General features: G+C 43.5%; 2 protein-coding genes across 4 annotated transcripts; one reads left to right on the top strand and one right to left on the bottom strand.

Moving 5' to 3' along the window:
- Nucleotides 1-260: 260 nt before the first annotated feature.
- Nucleotides 261-15,878, bottom strand: LOC110199434 (lymphotoxin-beta). 3 transcript variants are annotated; one of them, XM_078155476.1, is made up of 4 exons: nt 15,759-15,862; nt 13,975-14,319; nt 1,650-1,718; nt 261-978 (listed from the first exon to the last, which is right to left on the bottom strand). In XM_078155476.1, the coding sequence occupies exons 1-4, from the start codon at nt 15,799-15,801 to the stop codon at nt 506-508; spliced, it is 930 nt and encodes a 309-aa protein (XP_078011602.1). In that variant the 5' UTR covers nt 15,802-15,862; the 3' UTR covers nt 261-505. The 3 variants fall into 3 exon arrangements, with proteins under 3 accessions (XP_078011602.1, XP_020829953.1, XP_020829954.1); XM_020974294.2 differs by lacking the exons at nt 13,975-14,319; nt 15,759-15,862 and adding exons at nt 1,897-1,942; nt 2,378-2,628; XM_020974295.2 differs by lacking the exons at nt 261-978; nt 1,650-1,718 and adding exons at nt 12,777-13,330; nt 13,454-13,563 and having other exon boundaries at nt 15,759-15,878.
- Nucleotides 9,963-12,478, top strand: LST1 (leukocyte specific transcript 1). The gene is made up of 4 exons (XM_078155477.1): nt 9,963-10,154; nt 10,395-10,490; nt 11,932-11,954; nt 12,129-12,478. The coding sequence occupies exons 1-4, from the start codon at nt 10,001-10,003 to the stop codon at nt 12,264-12,266; spliced, it is 411 nt and encodes a 136-aa protein (XP_078011603.1). The 5' UTR covers nt 9,963-10,000; the 3' UTR covers nt 12,267-12,478.
- Nucleotides 15,879-16,829: the final 951 nt, after the last annotated feature.

The raw sequence follows: 16,829 nt of genomic DNA, 5'->3' as shown, positions 1-16,829 counted from the left end.
CCTGGGTTTGAATCTTGTCTCTCCCACTTACTACTTGTGTGGTGTTGGGTAGCTCACTTAACTTTCTCTGTACCTCATTCCCCACCTCAATGAAAGGGTTGGACTAGATTACTTTAAATCCTAAATCTATGATTAGGCTGAGTAGAGGGGGAGGGGGAGTATACAACATGGAGGTAGTGTCTTGGATGGGATGACCATCGGATAGAAATAGACTGTATCATGGTAAGGTGGCAAGGAAAAGAAACAGCAAAAGACAGGGCAAAAGAAACAACAGTCATCTTTATTGGCAGGGCAAAACTTACAAGATATTCTTGGGTTCCTTGTTCAAGAAACTAATACAATTACAATCTCATCTATCCCTCCTTCCCTCCCTCCCTCCAAGTGTTACCTCTAGGACCTACTCATTTAGCCTTCACTTCCCCTAGGGACCCTTTACCTGCACCCCCCCCAGCCAAGTCACTGGCACTCCCACCAATGAACATTTCCCATAGGATCTAGGTGTCCTTCATCCCACCATTACAGCCCCAAAAAATGTCTTCCCCCTCCTGAAGTCCACCATGTCAAGGTGACTGACATTAACATAGATCCTCTCGCCCCCTCGAAGCTGAGCCAACCCTCCGAACCCTACACTGGCATACCACAAAGTGCCCTGCCCAACTCCCCGCATAGGAGGGGTCACAGTCTCAGACCCCTGAAGCAGCAGTTCTGGCTCCCCTGACCCAGAGGCCCCCCCAGTTCGAAATAGCCAACTGCGGAGGGTGACAGGGACTCCAAAGTCCCCAGCCTGATGCTGAGAGCGGAACTGTTCTCCACCAGAGGGAGCTCGGCCTCTGTAACCGATGTGACAATAGAGGAAATAAATGCCATCTTGGGGAAGGGCCAGCAGCCCTTCATCCCCCAAGAATTGTGTTCCACTCTTCAGAAATGCTTCCTCATGTCCTGACACCCAGCGCAGCCCATGACCTGATTTTGAGACACCTGTGGAAAAATAAGGGCAAAATGTTGAACACTGTCTCTTTTAAGAACCAGCTCTTGAGCTAAGTGATTCTGTCCAGATCATGCAAGTTTACTTGGAATCTGAATAAGAACAGGCTGAATAGGAGGGAGAAAGGTTGGAAGATTCAGGGAGTGTGGAGGAGGAGGAGAAGAGTCCTAAATAGCCCAAGGGATTCAACTCTGAGTTTGGTGGACAACAGACAGGTCTTGGTATGGGAATCCAGATCTGGGTTTGTGGAAGAGGGAACCTTTACAAGCTCAGGTTAGATTTTCTTGGGAGCCCAAGATCCAGGATGCTATAGAAATGAGAGACCCTGTGGGAAGCTAGGACATGAGTCTGGAGCAGTAGGACAGAAATTAATGGAAAATGGAGACCAGAAATAGGAAGGATGCCACTAGGGAATAGGAACAAAGAGAAAAAAAGAGAATAGGAAAGAACTGGGGAACCAGCTGGGGAGTGTGGACATGAAACAATGCGAGATGAAAAAGGAAAGACAATCAGGAAAGGGAAAAGGGAGACAAAGAGCCCCATGGAAAAGCCAGTAAGGAGCAGGATGGGTTTTGACTCCAACCCAGGTTTACTCTAGATCCACTCCAGGTTTATCTCAAATCTTCCCAAGTTCAAGCCTATCTCCACTTCCCTTGGTCCTTACCTATGAGGTGTGCAGCTGGGGGAATGGAACTGAGATCTGATCTGGACTCCACCGGCAGCTTATGAAATCCTAGAGAGAAACAGAGAAAGAAAAACAAGAACAAAAACAAAAACAATGAAGGGTTGGGAGAGTCCTTGAGGGAATCAAGATTATGGAGATCATGAGCTAGATGTTTGTGTTCATGAGGTGAAAGGGGGTAGGAAGAAGGACCTGGGGACCACATCTAGATACTGGGAACCACCCTTACCCAGTTGCTGCAGCAATTGTCCTCCTGGACCAGAAGGGTCAGCTACCTGGGTGGGGAGACAGTGGCCATCACTACCTCCTCCTCCACTTGGATCTAAGAACTGGATTCTTCAGCTCCAGGCTTTCTTCCCCCCAACCAACCCCCATTTCCCAAGGCCAGACAGAGAGTTATGGGAGTCAGTGTGAAAAGAGAAAGGAGGCATCAAATTCTGATAGCGCAAGGAGAGGTAGAAAAGGTCAGGGTGTACGATCCACAGGTGTCAGGAAAATGCAAAACAATGAATGAGGCAAATTGAGGGGGTCATAGATGCTCACACAGGGACACAGAGGGATATAAGGATGCCAGGTATTTCACAGAGGTGAACAGAGGGGAAGCCTAAGACACAGAAACTCAGAAAGAAACCAGAGCATAGAAAGAGAAACAGAGATGTTCCACAGCAAAGGTGGGGTCACAGAGAGAGACTCAAATAGCCACTGTTCACCTGCTCCCCCTGTTCTTGGGGCATCAGGGCCAACATAGTCAGGACAGTGAGGGGTACAGACAGCAGGAGAGTCCCCAGTACTGCAGCTCCTACTGAGGCCAGCAAAAGGCAACCCTTCTTGTTAGGTCCAGCAGCACGGGCCTCCAGCCCTGGAGCCCCCATTGCTGCACTGAGCTAGGACCTGAGCCGGAGAGGAGGGTCTTTCATACTGCAGGGGTGGGGTTACTGGCACCCCCTCCAACACACACACACCATGTACACACCTGTCTGGGACTTTCCAAATACCCCTCCTCTCATCATGGTTCCTCCTCTACCAACCCCCAACCAAGTTTCCTGTTTACCCAGAGGTGGGGCAGGGCAACTAGACGCCTAGATTCTCTGAACTCGGGAAGGAGGCAGGGTGCTACATGGCTTGATGCCTACGTCCCTTAGGGGACTGGGCACTGGGGGAGGGGAAGGGAAAAGAGACGAGGTTTGTGTGGCCCTATCCTTATACGCCCAGGCACGGGATATAGGCAGACCCCCTACATGTCCTTGTCAATACCCCAAACCTGTCTTGGTAATGAATGTTGTATAGCAGGGCTCAGCTCCAGTTGCAAAAAAAATGCAGCTGAGGCAGATGAAGAGCTACTGAGGAGTATATCTAAAGAGATAAGCAGCCAATAAACATTTACTGAACATCTGCTTTGTACTAGATACTATGAGTATGTAAAAATATACACAGTCCCTGCCCTCAAAGGGCTTACAATCTTTTAGGTGCTAAGGTTGGGTGACAGATAGCATCATGTATAAAACTAACACATAATGTAGGACATCACATCAAGTGAAAGGTGATGATAAGAATCACTCACATTCCTAGAGAGCAAAGCCCTTTCCCTAAAACCATCCTGTGAGGTAGGTAGTACAAGTTTTATTACCATTCTATAGGTGAAGAAACAAGTTCTGAGACCTTAAGGGACTTGCCCTGTGTCATATAGCAAGTAAGTATGTGATGCAGAATTTGAACCTAGGTCTCTTCTTTTTTTTGGTTTTTGGTGAGGCAACTAGGGTTAAGTGACTTGCCCAAGGTCACACAACTAGTAAGTATCAAGTGTCTGAGGTCAGATTTGAACTGAGGTCCTCCTGACTCCAAGACCAAAGCTCTATCTACTTCGTCACTTAGTAGGAATAAGCATTTATATAGTACCTACTATACATCGGGTATTGTGCTAGCACTTTACAAATATTATCTCATCTGATCCTCACAACAACCTTTAGAGATAGGTGCTGTTATTACCTCCATTTTACAGTTGACAAAACTGAGATAAATAGAATTTAAGTGACTTTCCCAGGATCATAAAGCTAGTTAGTGTCAAAGGCTGGATTTGAACTCAGGTCTTCCTGACTCCCAGGCCTCCACTCCACTCTTCTTCACACTGACTCCAGTGCTGTATCTATTGTGACATCAAGAATGTACAATAATAGGGGAGGGGGGAGCTGACATCTGGGGGAATCAGGAAAGACTTCTTGAAAGAGAAAACTTGAAAGAGCTGAGCCTCAAAGGGAGCTAGAGATTCCAGGAGGCAGAGGTGAGAAGGGAGGGCATTCCAGACATGGAGGACAATTCGTGCAAAGTCCTGGAATCAGAAGATGGCATGAAGTACACCAAGTCGGCCAGTCTGACAGGAGTGTAGAATATGTGACTACGAATAACAGGTAGTCAACCCAGAAAAATGGACTAGAGTCAGATTATGAAGAACTTTAAAGGCTAAAAGAGTTTAGGTTTTACCCTCAAGCCATTGGGGAACCACTGAGGCTGCTTTTTTTTTGTCAGTTAATTAACATTTTTAAGAAATTATTTATTTATTTTTAGTTTTCAACATTCACTTCCATAAGATTTTGAGTTCCACATTTTTTCCCCCTCCATCCCCTTCCTCCACCCCAAGATGGCATGCTATCTGATATAGGGTCTACATATACATTCATATTAAACATATTTTCACATTAATCATGTTGTAAACCAACGGGAAGAACCATGAGAAAGAAACAAAGAGAGAGAGAAAAAGAGAAAGAGAGAGCAAATAGTATGCTTTGATCTGCATTCAGATTCCATAGTTCTTTTTCTGGATGTGGACAGCATTTTCCATCATAAATCTTTTGGAGTTGTCTTAGATCCTTGCATTACTAAGAAAAGGTAAGTCTATCAAAGTTAGTCATCACACAATGTTGCTGTTACTGTGTACAATGGTCTCCTGGTTCTGCTCACTTCACTTAGCATCAGTTCATGTTAAGTCTTTCCAGGTTTTTCTGAAGTCTGTCTGCACATAATTTCTTCTGCAACACTAGTATTCCACTATATTCATATACCACAACTTGTTCAGCCATTCCCCAGCTGATGGGCATCCCCTCAATTTTCAATTCTTGGCCACCACAAAAAGAATTGCTATAAATATTTTTGTACATGTGGGTCCTTTTCCCATTTTCATGATCTCTTTGGGATACAGACCTAGAAGTGATACTGCTGGGTCAAAGGGTATGCACAGTTTTATAACTCTTTGGGCATAGTTCCAAACTGCTCTCCAGAATGGTTGGATCAACTACTGAAGTTTCTTAAGCAGAGGAATGAACTTCAGAAATATCAGTTTGGCAACTGTGCAGAGGACAGTTTAGAGAGGAGAGAGATTGGGGCTAAGAATACTAATTAAGAGATGATTGCAGCAGTCCAGATGAAGATTTAAAGAGAGATGATGAAGAGAGATGGTTTGAACCAGGTTAGTTGCGTAAGTAAAGAGAAAGGGATGAATGTGAGAGATGTTGAATTAGTGGAATTGACAAGGCATGGAATTGATTGGATTGTATGATGAGAACAGAAGTGAAAAGTAAAAAATGACACCTAGATTTTGAAACTGAGTGACTTAGAATAGAGGTGCCTTTAATAGACAGAGGAAAGTTATGAGAAGGGGAGGAAAGGAGAGGAAGATAGGAGGGAAAATAATGAGTTCTGTTTTAGACATGTCAAAGATGTAGAAATAGCCCTCAGAAGAGAGATGAGGGTTAGATGTATAAATATGGGAGTCATCAGCAAAATAGATGATAATTGGAATCCGTGAGTCACGGATGAGATCACCAAAAGAAAGAGTGTAAAGAAAGAAGAGAAAAAGACCCTGGACAGAGGCTTGGAGACATTCATTCAATAAGGGTGATGACAGTGCTGTGAAGGACAGAGGATGATATAGATAGAGATCCATGACAGAGCAATGTCGTGAAACCCAAGGAGGAGAATGTGCCCAGAAGAAGATGGGTTATTAACATTGTCAGATACTGTAGAGAGGTCACAGAGGATGATGTCTGAGAAAAGGCCACTGGATTTGTCAATGAAGTGATCACTGGTGACCTTGGAGAGAGCAATTTTAATTGAGTTGTGGGGACAGAAGCTAGAATACAAAGGGCTGGGAAATGGGCAGGAGCTATTAAAACAGTGAAAAAGTGGCATAGAAAGTTTTCTTTACAAGTATTATTTTAAGAAAAACATGTTGTAAACCCCAAAGTACTGCACTATTATGACTGATGGTCATACCACCTTCTTATCTCCTAATTAATATTTTTCCCAGTATCATGTAGTTTAGGGATCAGAATGAGGAAAAATAGAGTCTCTGAAAATGGCCATCCTCTTTTCTTCCCTCATCTTCTATTGCTCATGACAGGAGGAAGGAAGAGGGAAGGAAGATCAAAGTGATAAGATTTTGGGCTTTGCCTTTGACTTTTGGCCTTTTGCCCTATAGACTTAGAGCTTCAGGAAGGCTATGCTGCCACTGCTGATGCATCTGAACCAGACCTGTGGGGGAGAAGAGTCCAAGGTCCAGAGAGCAGCCAGTCAAGGACCCTTGTGGAGAGACAGCAACCAAGACATTGTGAAACCTCTGGACTGGTAAGAAGACCACTAGACTAACCCATCTCTTGTCACTCCCCCAAATTTCTTCCTTGTTTTCACTGGTCTAGACCTAGACCTAGAGCTGGGTCCTGAACTCCATCCAGGACTATTCCCTTTATCCCTTGTTCATGAACCTTTGGGTTTGAAAGGAGGTTCTGGGAGATGGCATATCTAACTTGTGTAATGGCATTCAAACTTTTCCCCTTGTGACTTCACTAAGTTAAATGAACTATATGGCTGCAGAAATTGATTGACTGGGCTTTATAAACACAGAGGGTCATTGAGATGGAAGAAGAAAAATCTCAGATACAAGGTGGGGCATAGCAAGCTAGAGATTTTCCTATTTTAGCAATCTTGAAAATATTTTATAACAACCCCTGAAGTAAAATTCATTAAATGGTGTTGGTGTTGGTGGTAGGTGTGTGTGTATGTGTGTGAGAGAGAGAGAGAGAAAGAGAAAAAGAAGAAGAGGGAGAAGGAGGAGAAGGAAAGGGAGAGGGAGAAGGAGAGTGAGGGGGAAAGGGAGGGGGAGAGGGAGAAGGTGGGTTATCCATCCAGTACACTAGCTTGGTGGAAGCCGGGGGGGGGGGTGTTCTGAGATATCATGGGATATTTCAGAGGAAGGCTCTTTCATTTTAGGCAGGCATCAGAGCAACTCTGATGGTACCACTTGGATTGAAAAGACTGCCACTTGTTGGACAAATTATATACCATATGCATTCCTTGATTTGGGGTAACTAGGTGGCACATTGAATACAGTGCCAGGCCTGGAGACAGGAAGACTCATTTTCCTGAGTTCAAATCTGGCCTTAGATACTCACTAGCTGTGTGACCCTGGGCAAGTCATTTAACCCTGCTTGCCTCAGTTTCCTCAGCTGTAAAATGAGATGGAGAAGGAAATAGCAAACCACTCCAGTTTCTTTGCCAAGAAAACCCCAAATGGAGTCACAAAGAGTTGGACACAACTGAAAAATGACTGAACAACAACTCCTTGATAACTACAGCAATAATCCCCTAGCTTCCTTAAGGAAGATAGCACTCCAGCTGGTTGCTAGTGCTACAGCAGCAACCCAAATGTCACATGGAGCCTCTGAAAGGAGTTGCATAAGAGCCAACATCTGTGTAACATCATTATTAATCTTATTAAACTTCATCACACTTGACTGACACATGCTTAACAAATACTTGTTAATTGAAGGCCTGATTCTACACATAAGAGGGAGACATGGAAGCAGATTAAGTTTTCTGGGACAAAGACTTGGATCGAGGCTAATTGGTTGGTGGGGAAAAGAGAAGGAATTCCCTGGAAGGGAAAGGATGGAGACCTGGACATTTATCTTTCCCGTTGGTTAGCCAAGTACTCCTCTGAATAGTGCCCTGTGTTGGTCACGCAGGAGGAAAGAAAACGAAGGAGCAAACACAAGGTATATTTTCTGATTCTCACCCTAAAAAGAGCTCCAAGGCCAAAAGAAGTGTCCATTCTCATCCCTTTCTGATAGAGGAGACACTGGGCCTCTAATGCTGAGTGTTGAGAGGATATTATATAAGACAGCAATCAGGAATAATCAGGGAAGGCTGCCTGGAGGTCTTGATCCTCTCAAGACTTGGTTGTAAAGGATGTGTGTCATGGGGAGGAGGCCTCTGGTGGACACTGATTTATGGAAGGGAATATGTTCCAATCCCAAACCCCATAGCCCAACTTTCTCTCTCTGAGTACTTTAGGATGATCTACAATGGGGGACTGGGTGAAAAGAGGGAGAGCAATAAGAATCTTCTATTCTGCCCCAGGAAGCAAAGCTCATTCTGGAGTCTATTCCAGGTCAGAGACCCTTGCTAGCTGCATAACTGGATCTCTAAAGGAGGTGGGGATTGGAAAGAGGAAGGATGGACCCGGAATGGATGCTACAGGGAGGGAGGGAGAATTTGTTTCTGGGAGTCTGGACATCTGGGTTCCCTGGGGGAGAAGAGACCGGAATGAATGGTGGGGGTGGGGGAGGTAGAGGTATTTCTTCTTAAGTTCCCCCAAATTTTAAAAATCATTATCTTTTTCCTCACTCTTTGCCCTCCCCTACAGAATGGTATTTTCACCCTGCCCCCATCACAATGTAGAACTCATGAGTTCCCAGTTCCCAAGCTCTGGTCAGTTATGTCTGGCCCTGGGGTGGAGTCAAGGGCCCCACTCTACTCTGAAACAGGAACCAGTGGTTGGAGGACAGGAAGTGCAAGGGCAGAAGTCTTGGGGCCAGTTACAGGCAACCCTCCTCTCTCCCTCCCCTCTTTACCCTCAGCTGTGTCTGTCTCTGGGGACCAGCTTTTCCTATCAGTCATGTAGGGCAACCCCTACTTTTTTTTAATTAAGTTTTTTTTTTCAATGAACAGAAATCTATTTTCTCTCTGACTCCTCTGAAAAAGAAAAAGACAACAAAACCAAAATTCTTGTAACAAATATGCATAATCAAGCAAAACAAATTTCCATATTGGCCAGATCCAAAAAATATGCCTCATTTTGCACACAGAGTACATCTCCTTTCTGTCAGGAAGTAAGGGGCATGTTTCATTATGAGTCCTCTGGAATCGTGGTTGGTCATTACATAAATCAGAGTTCTTAAGTCTTTCAAAGTGGTTTAGTTTCAGTTGCTTAATTATTGTATAAATTGTTCTCCATAGTTTGCCCATTTCTGTATTAGCTCATATAAGTCTTTCTGGGTTTAACTGAAGTTGTCCCTTTTTTATTTCTCATGGAACAGCAGTATTGTATTACACTCATATGCCAAATTCATTTGGGCACCCCTTAGTTTCCAGGTCTTTTCTAGTATAAAAAGAGCTGCTATAAATACCTTTTTTACTTATGACTCCTTTTCCTCTTTATCTGATCCCTTTGGGGGTGTAGGCTTAGTAGTGATATTGCTGAATTCAAAGGGTATGCACAGTTTAATGATTTTTTGGGAATAGTTCCAAATTGATTTTTAAAATGGCTGTATCAGTTCATAGCTTCACAGAGTTAATGTGCCTGTTTTCCCCTAGCCCCTCCAACAAGTGTCATTTTCCTTTTTTTTTTTTATCAGCTTTGCCAATCTGATGGATGTGAGGTAGAATCTTGGAGTTGCTTTAAATTGCATTTCTTTAATTATTAGCTATCTAAAGCATTTTTTTCATATGGCTCTTGATAGCTTAGATTTCTTCCTTTGAAAATTGCCTGTTCATATCCATTTATCAATTGGGAAGTGACTCTTATTTTTATAAATATGAGCCAATTCCTTACATGTTTTGGAAATAAGACCTTATTCAGAAAGACTTGCTGCAAAGATGTTTTCTTTCTAATTTTAGGAGCAATGGATTTGTTCATGTAAAAAATCTTAATGTTATGTAGTCAAAATTGTTTCTATTCTATGATCCTCTCTATCCTTTGTTTGGTCAAAAACTCTTCCTCCCTTAACCACAGACCAGAAAGGTAATTTCTTCCTTGCTCTTCCAATTTGTTTATGTCATCCTTTATGTCTAAGTCACAGACCCAACTGGAACTTACCTTGTTAGGCAGTGCTGGTCCATGCCTTAAATTTCTTTCCAGTTTTCCCAACATTTTTTATCAAATAATCAGTTCTTACCCTAGTAGCTGTGGACTTTAGGTTTATCAAACACTACGTTACTGTGTCTGTATAAGGACAACCCCCTCTTGAATTACAACTGAAGGAGCTTTCTCTGCTTCAAGAAATATGATGAAGCAACCTCCTATATTCACCAACCCCCATGCCCCTTGCTCCAGATTCCTTCTCCTTTGGTGCGAGAACCCTTTTTTCTACAAACCAACCATGCTCTGCTACAACAAAGGTGCCCAGTGGAACCTGGAAGACAAAATGGAGACTTGTGGTAGGAAGTGGGGGGGAGGGAGGAAGGCAAAGAGAGAGAGAGACCTAAAAGGGAGGAGATAGGAGGTGAGATAGCTCTGAGATACCACTCTGAGTGGTAGACTATCTTATAGGAAGTAAAGTATTTTGAGATTTCTCTGATGGAACTTGTACTTTTTCTGATTGGAGGGTGGAATGTATCATCTAGATATAAGGAAGACATGGAATATTAATATCTGCCAAATTGTTTTCTCTCCTGTAGAAACCTACATATGGTGGGCAATAGGAGGGGTGGAGGGCCTCCTGTTCCTGCTTGTACTCATTCTGTCTGTCTGTACATACCAGCTTCGAAAAAGAGGTAAGCCTTGGAGCCAGTCATAGGCAACCCTCTTCTCTCCCTCCTGTAACAATTAAAATTAAGGTAAACTGAGGCACAAAATTCCGAGCAAATTACCAATAAAGGGGTCTTTAGCTCCTCAGCAAGTCAAAAGACCTCAAATGAGGGCAGGCAGATTTTATTTTTTTGGCCAGGCAATGGGGTTAAGTGACTTGCCCAGGGTCACACAGCTAGTAAATGTTTGTGTCTGAGGCTGGATTTGAACTCAGATCCTCCTGACTCCAGGGCCAGAGCTCTATCCACTGTGCCACCTAGCTGCTCCTAGGCAGATTATTTTTTATAGACAAATGGAGGAGCATACAAAAGCTAGAAGGCAGCATCATAGATGGGGAAAACAATGTGATTGGTAGGAAACTGGGAATGTGGGCTAGTAACAACCCCTCCTTCTGTCTTGTCACTATGGAAAGCTCACTGGGTTGTCCACCTGCAAGACTAGCTAGTATCACAGCAATAACAAACCAGACTTTTCTGAAGGACAGCCAATGTTGCAGAGACAACAGACCAGATTCCCTGGCATCCACAAGTATCCTTCAGGGATAACAGATTACACAAGAATAGAACAGTGACTAGTAGGAAAACTGAACTTTTAAACTTAATTAACTCAGAGAAGAAACCCGAACTTCTGAACTTAACTCAGAGATAAAGAAATGTGACTTAGGCAGTATACAAAATGTAGGCAGTGATACAGAATAGAATCAATTACAAAATAGAATCAATTTGATTTTCTTACTCCCCTCTCTACCCTCAGCTGCATCTGTCTCTGGGGACCAGCTTTTCCCTCCCAGCCATTTATGGCAACCCCCTCTTTAAAAAAAAAAAGTAAGGTTTTTTTTTTAATGAGCAAAAATCTATTTTCTCCCCAACCCCTCTAATTGAAAAAAAAAAAAAGACAAAGACAAAAACAAAACTCTTGTAACAAATATGCATAGTCAAGCAAAACAAATGCCTATACTGGTCATGTCCGAAAACTATGTATGCTTTTAGCATCTTCTCATACATACACCCCACCTAATTTTCTCCAAATGCCCTCTCCCAGCACCACAGGCCCTCCTACTGCCCCCCAATACTCAAGATAACTCTTCCTAAAAGACTCAGGGTGAGGAAGTTGTTAAGCCCAGGAGTAACACGGAATTACGAAAGAATTCTTCAGAGGATAGAAATGGGAGAAGAGGGACAATTTTCAGCTGGTCACTTGGGATGTAGTTTCCCTAGATAGGAAGGTGAAGGAATTGAGTGGTCTAGAAGAGAGCTCTCTGAGAACAGAAACTGTCTCAATTTTCCATTTGTCTTCCAACAGCACTTGGCACAGTGCTTGGCATATAGTAAATGCTTAATAAATGTCTTTTTATTCATTCATTTTTTAGAAAAAGACTTGCTGAATTGTCTTTTTTTTTTTTTACAGTGATGAGGTTGGAGAGGGACAGGGTGAGTTCTGGGGGTCTGTTGGTGTGTGGGGAAAGGGCCAAGAGCTAGAGATATGGAGAATGGGGGTAATGGGCGAAAGAATAAACTAAGGAAAGAACCAGCGGCATGGAGGGGGTGAGGTTCTTGGTAGAACTGCTTCCTGACAGTTCTGACCATCTTTCTCTATCCCTTTAGGATGGTTCTTTGGAGCAACAGCTTCATTATGCATCTCTCCAGGGGCTTACAGCTGGGTTAAGGGAAGGAGCTGGAGAAGTTCCTCAAAATGATCGCAGCGGGGACTATGCCTGTGTCAAGAAGAGTAGCCATGCCTAATTGCAACTGCAGAGGCCATATCCAAGAAGTTTGTACCAGCGGGCCCCCAGAAATTGTAATGAAGCCCACCAAAAATGCTCAGTGACAATGGGGAGACCCAAGCTTCAGTCTGGTGATGACCCTGCCATCTTCCTGTCTTCCTCCAAGACTACAACCAGGGGGGAGACTCTCAGTGAACCTAATAAAGAGTGTTTTGTTTCTACCACTTTAAACGTCTCAGGCCTCCCAGTGTATTGCAAGACCTAAATTCAAAATAGGCATTTCCAGGTTCAAGGTGGTCTCTCTACCCCTTCTCCTCTCTAGGATAGGGGGTTCAATTTTCAGTTGGGAGGGAGGATTGTGGTTTGGAAAATAGTGAAGAAGGGAAAATCCAAGGACCCCAGATCTCTTCAGAAGGCAGGAGAACAATTTCTTTGTTTACTCCTGACCCACAAGATTTTAACAGGGTTGAGGAATTTGAAGAAGAGAAATATGGTCACATTGTTATAAACAAACAAACAAACAAATGAGTAAGTAAATAAATAAATAAAATTTTAATACATTTTAAAAAATTCCCTCCAGCCAGTACCTCTGAGAGGAGGAAAGTTTTGAGCTATACTCTAGGATGGGGTGGGAACAGGTTGAGGTTAGAGCTGGAAGGACCTTAGACATAATCTAGTCCAATAACTTTATTTATAGATTAGAAAATTGAGTTTTAGAGATGATGTGACTAGCCCAAAGACATAGGGCTGGTCAGTGTGTTTCAGAGCCAGACTTCAAACCTAGATCTTCTGACTCCAAATTTATGGTGCTCTTCCCACTGCACAAAGCTGCTAGCCTGCGTTCTTCATTGTTAGGAATTGTTTCCCTTACCCTCCCCCAACCAATTAAACTCTAAATTCTGAGCTTAAAAGAAGGGAGTTTATAGAGTATGGGAACAGACAGGTCTGGGGAGAGGAGGACCTCTGGAAGCATAAAAGGGAAAAGACAAAAGTAGTTGATTATGGGGTAGCTGGAGGTTTACTGGGATTCTCTTGGGAAGTTCTAGGTAACAGGGTACTCTGGTGTCCTTTGGTGATTGCGACCTAGGAGAAAAGAGAAGTAGAGTGACAGAGGGCTCTAATCTATTATTTCTTTCCATCTCTGTTTCTTCCCACTTCCACCTCAGCCATCATCTTCCTTCTACAGCCATTTGCATTATTACTCACTTGTCTCTTGTAATACAGAGTGGTCCCTATCACCACAAAAGCCAAGCTGAAAATGTAGAGGGCCGCCCGAAGGAAGAGTGGGAACACTTTTGGCCAAGGAGAGCCTAGATCTGGGGAAACAGTAAAGGAAAGAGGGCTGTGGAAAAGAATATTTTCATTTTTGAAAGATGTTGGGGTAGCAGAGACATAGGGAAGAAAAAAGTTCTTGCCTACCAAGTAGAGCATTGAAAGAGCTATTCAGCATAGCACCTTCTCTCTGAGATTACTCCCACTTACACTGTCTCTATCTTATATATACATAGTTGTCTCCCCCATTAGAATGTGAGCTCCTTGAGGGCAGAGGGCAGAGATTTTGCTTTTCTTTGTATCCTCAGTGCTTAGTACAGTATCTAGCACATAGTAGGAACTTAATAAATTATTGCTGAGTAAGAAGGCTCATTCCCTGGAATAAAGGAAAGAAGTAAAAGGGAAAAGTGTGTGTGTGTGTGTGTGTGTGTGTGTGTGTGCGCGCGCATGCTCACCTTCCTTCACCACCAGCTTGGTCCCTTCTCCAGTTCCGCTCCCTGACCCCAGTATCTCCACCTTGCACAGGTAGAGTCCAGCATCAGATACTCTGATGTCCCGTATCCGTAGCTCAATCAGCCGGTCCCAGAGGAACTGGGCTTGATCAGAGCCTTCAAGACGGCCCCTGAATTCCAATGTCTTGTTATTCACCTCCCTGTCTGGGGCTACTACATCCAGGTACCAGGTGGCAAAGCCAATGGCAGGGCCCTCCTGACTGATGTTGAACAAACAGGAGAGGGAGACAGAGCCGCCCTCCTGGGCCTGGATGCTGGGGGGCTGGAAGATGGAAAGAGGAGAGGCACCTGGTGGATAGACAAAGAAGGATGATGAGGAGGAGGCTTTCCTATTCTAAGGAGAGAAGAGGATGCAGAAAAGGTTCTAACACCCCAGGAGTGAGAGCCCTAGTGGGGAGAAACCACATAATTAAGGAACTGAGGATGCTAATGACTTGCCCCCAAATGAGCCATAGCTTTCTTTTCCAAAGTTTCTTAAAGGACCTGAGTTCAAATCCGACCTCAGACATTTGACACGTACTAGCTGTGTGATCCTGAGCAAGTCACTTAACCCTGATTGCCTCACCAAAAAAAGCAAAAACAAAAAACAAAAAAGACCCAAAGTTTCTTAATACTGCTTATTTGAATAAGAAACTTAATTCTTTCTCCTCACCCCATTATTCTTTAGCTTTCTTCACTTATTGACCTATTTGGGTAGTTACTTTTTAGGTATAAGTCCCAGCTGACCAATTCATCCAGTCTTGCTGTGAGGAAGCCTAATTAATTGACTCTGGTTAATGTCTTCAGCAAAGCCCCAATACTTGATAGTAAACAAATGTCACTAATTTTTCATTAATGAATAACACTAATTAATCTATATCAGGCCTGCACAACATACAACCCCCCAAGGATTTCGCGTGGCTGTCACATAACTCACAGCAACCAATCGCCATCAGTCTCTAGTCTAACCTATCTGTGGCCTGATGAAGTTTACAAGTTGTGCAGGTCTGATCTATGTGATTGAGAAACAGCACTAATTAATCACCTCTGGTGATTAAGTTCTATAGCTAAAACAATTGATTAAATCTTAGTGAACATTACTAATTAAGCCTATTCATTTCAGAACTCTGTTATTGAAGCAAGACATTTTTTAAAAATTAACTTCATTAAGAAAGCTACCATTCTAACTAATCATCATAACCCATTTCTTTAGATGACAGATTCACTTAATTTGTTGGGTTTTTAATAAACCCTTCTCTTCTAGTCCCTTTCTCCTGTTTAGGGGAAACTGAGCTTCCTAGTCATGAACAAGGCTTAAGGTGGGCCATGTTTTGGTGTCTCATCTTTGGAAAAGTATCATGAAACAGCAGGAGACGTCCAGAGAACCCAGTCAAGAAGTGGAGAAATTCAGAAGAAGGGAAAGGGAGTGGGAAGAGGGGAAGGAAACAACAACAGCAAATAGCAAAAAATCCTGGCCTGGGAGACTTGGAGAAGAGGAGGTGAAGGAAAGGAATACCATACCCCATCTCTGTGGAGGGTAGCTCCCATTCCCATTCCTCATCACCTGGTGCTTCCCACTCTCCTTCTGAGCCCAGGTATCTGGCCTATTAGCCCACAGCTCTTACCTATCTATGATTCCTTAGGGCCCTTGACATTCCTTTCCCTTATCCCTATTTCCCTTGGGCAACTTGGTATCTTCCACCCTCTCACAAGCCTCCCTGCTCCCTTCAGGGAACTGTCCCCATCACCTGGGCATGCAGACAGAAAGATGAAAATCAGCTTCCATGCCATGATGTAGGGTTTGAGAAGTGGAGTGCTTGAGGGACGGAAGTGTGTATGCGAAAAAGAATGACCAGTTTGTCAGTAACCAGCCTTGTTCCTCACCGGATGGCAGTATGGTTAAGCTTTCTACCACAGTGTGAGGCTCATGGTACATGCCAAGGACCACAGACACTTTAGGGTGTTAAATTTCAACGACAGAATCAGGCTGAGTCTCATGGGAAACAAGGGGTTAGGGGACTTGACACCTTAGTTTCTAAAAAGGAAAGTTTGCAGTGATTAGATCGGGGATAGAAGGCACAGAGGGGAATATTAGATTCCATATAAGAGAAAACCTCCCAATGCAGCAAGAGGCAGATTAGAGAACCTCCCATGAAGCTAGACATTTACACATGTCCTTTAGCAAGGGGCCAGCACACACATCCCACAGAAAGGGATCAGAGGGCATTTCTAGCTCCAAGGGAAATGCTCTAGTCCATCCCACTTACATTCACCATTGGAGCTGCTCAAAAGATAAATGGGCTGCCTCAGAAAGCAGTGGACTCCTACTGTGTGATTTGGGGATGGGGGAGGTTATAGGGAAAAGCAAAGATCTGACCATATCACTCCCCCACTCAATAAACTCTCCCAATAAAGGCTCCCTATTGCCTTTAAGATAAACTATAAACTATGTTTAACTTTTAAAACCCTATACAATCTAGTCCCAAACTTTTTTCCAGTTTCATTGGATATTATTCCTAGCCCTCACTGGGCAATCCAATCACACTGGCCTTCTCATACATGACATTTCATCTCTGGTCTCTGAACCTCAGCACTGGCTAGCCCCTGTGTCTGGAATGCACTATCTCCTCACCTCCATCTCATAGAATTCCTTTCTCTTCAAGATGAAACTCAAGTGCCACCTTGTACAGAAAGTCTTTCCTGATTCCCCCACCTATTATTACCCTCCCTGCCAAACCACCTTGTATTTAACTACTTTGTATTTATTCTCTCTAAATAGTCTGCATATACTTATCTAATGATTTGTTTCTCCCCCTTAT

This window comes from Phascolarctos cinereus, unplaced genomic scaffold (assembly GCF_003287225.1).
Source record: "Phascolarctos cinereus isolate Bilbo 61053 unplaced genomic scaffold, phaCin_HiC Scaffold_5;HRSCAF=322, whole genome shotgun sequence".
Taxonomy (NCBI): Eukaryota; Metazoa; Chordata; class Mammalia; order Diprotodontia; family Phascolarctidae; genus Phascolarctos; species Phascolarctos cinereus.
The sequence above is the reverse complement of the archived record's forward strand: the minus strand, read 5'-3'. Positions and strand labels throughout refer to the sequence as shown.

Excerpts from the sequence above, each read along its gene's own strand:
- LST1 (XM_078155477.1), top strand. The coding sequence starts at position 10,001 with ATGATGAAGCAACCTCCTATATTCACCAACCCCCATGCCCCTTGCTCC. Across the intron at positions 10,491-11,931 it reads ATACCAGCTTCGAAAAAGAG|TGATGAGGTTGGAGAGGGAC; the intron begins GTAAGCCTTGGA and ends TTTTTTTTACAG. Across the intron at positions 11,955-12,128 it reads TGAGGTTGGAGAGGGACAGG|GATGGTTCTTTGGAGCAACA; the intron begins GTGAGTTCTGGG and ends CTATCCCTTTAG.
- LOC110199434 (XM_078155476.1), bottom strand. The coding sequence starts at position 15,801 with ATGGCATGGAAGCTGATTTTCATCTTTCTGTCTGCATGCCCAG. Across the intron at positions 14,320-15,758 it reads CTTTCTGTCTGCATGCCCAG|GTGCCTCTCCTCTTTCCATC; the intron begins GTGATGGGGACA and ends TCTATCCACCAG. Across the intron at positions 979-1,649 it reads CCCAGCTGCACACCTCATAG|GTGTCTCAAAATCAGGTCAT; the intron begins GTAAGGACCAAG and ends ATTTTTCCACAG.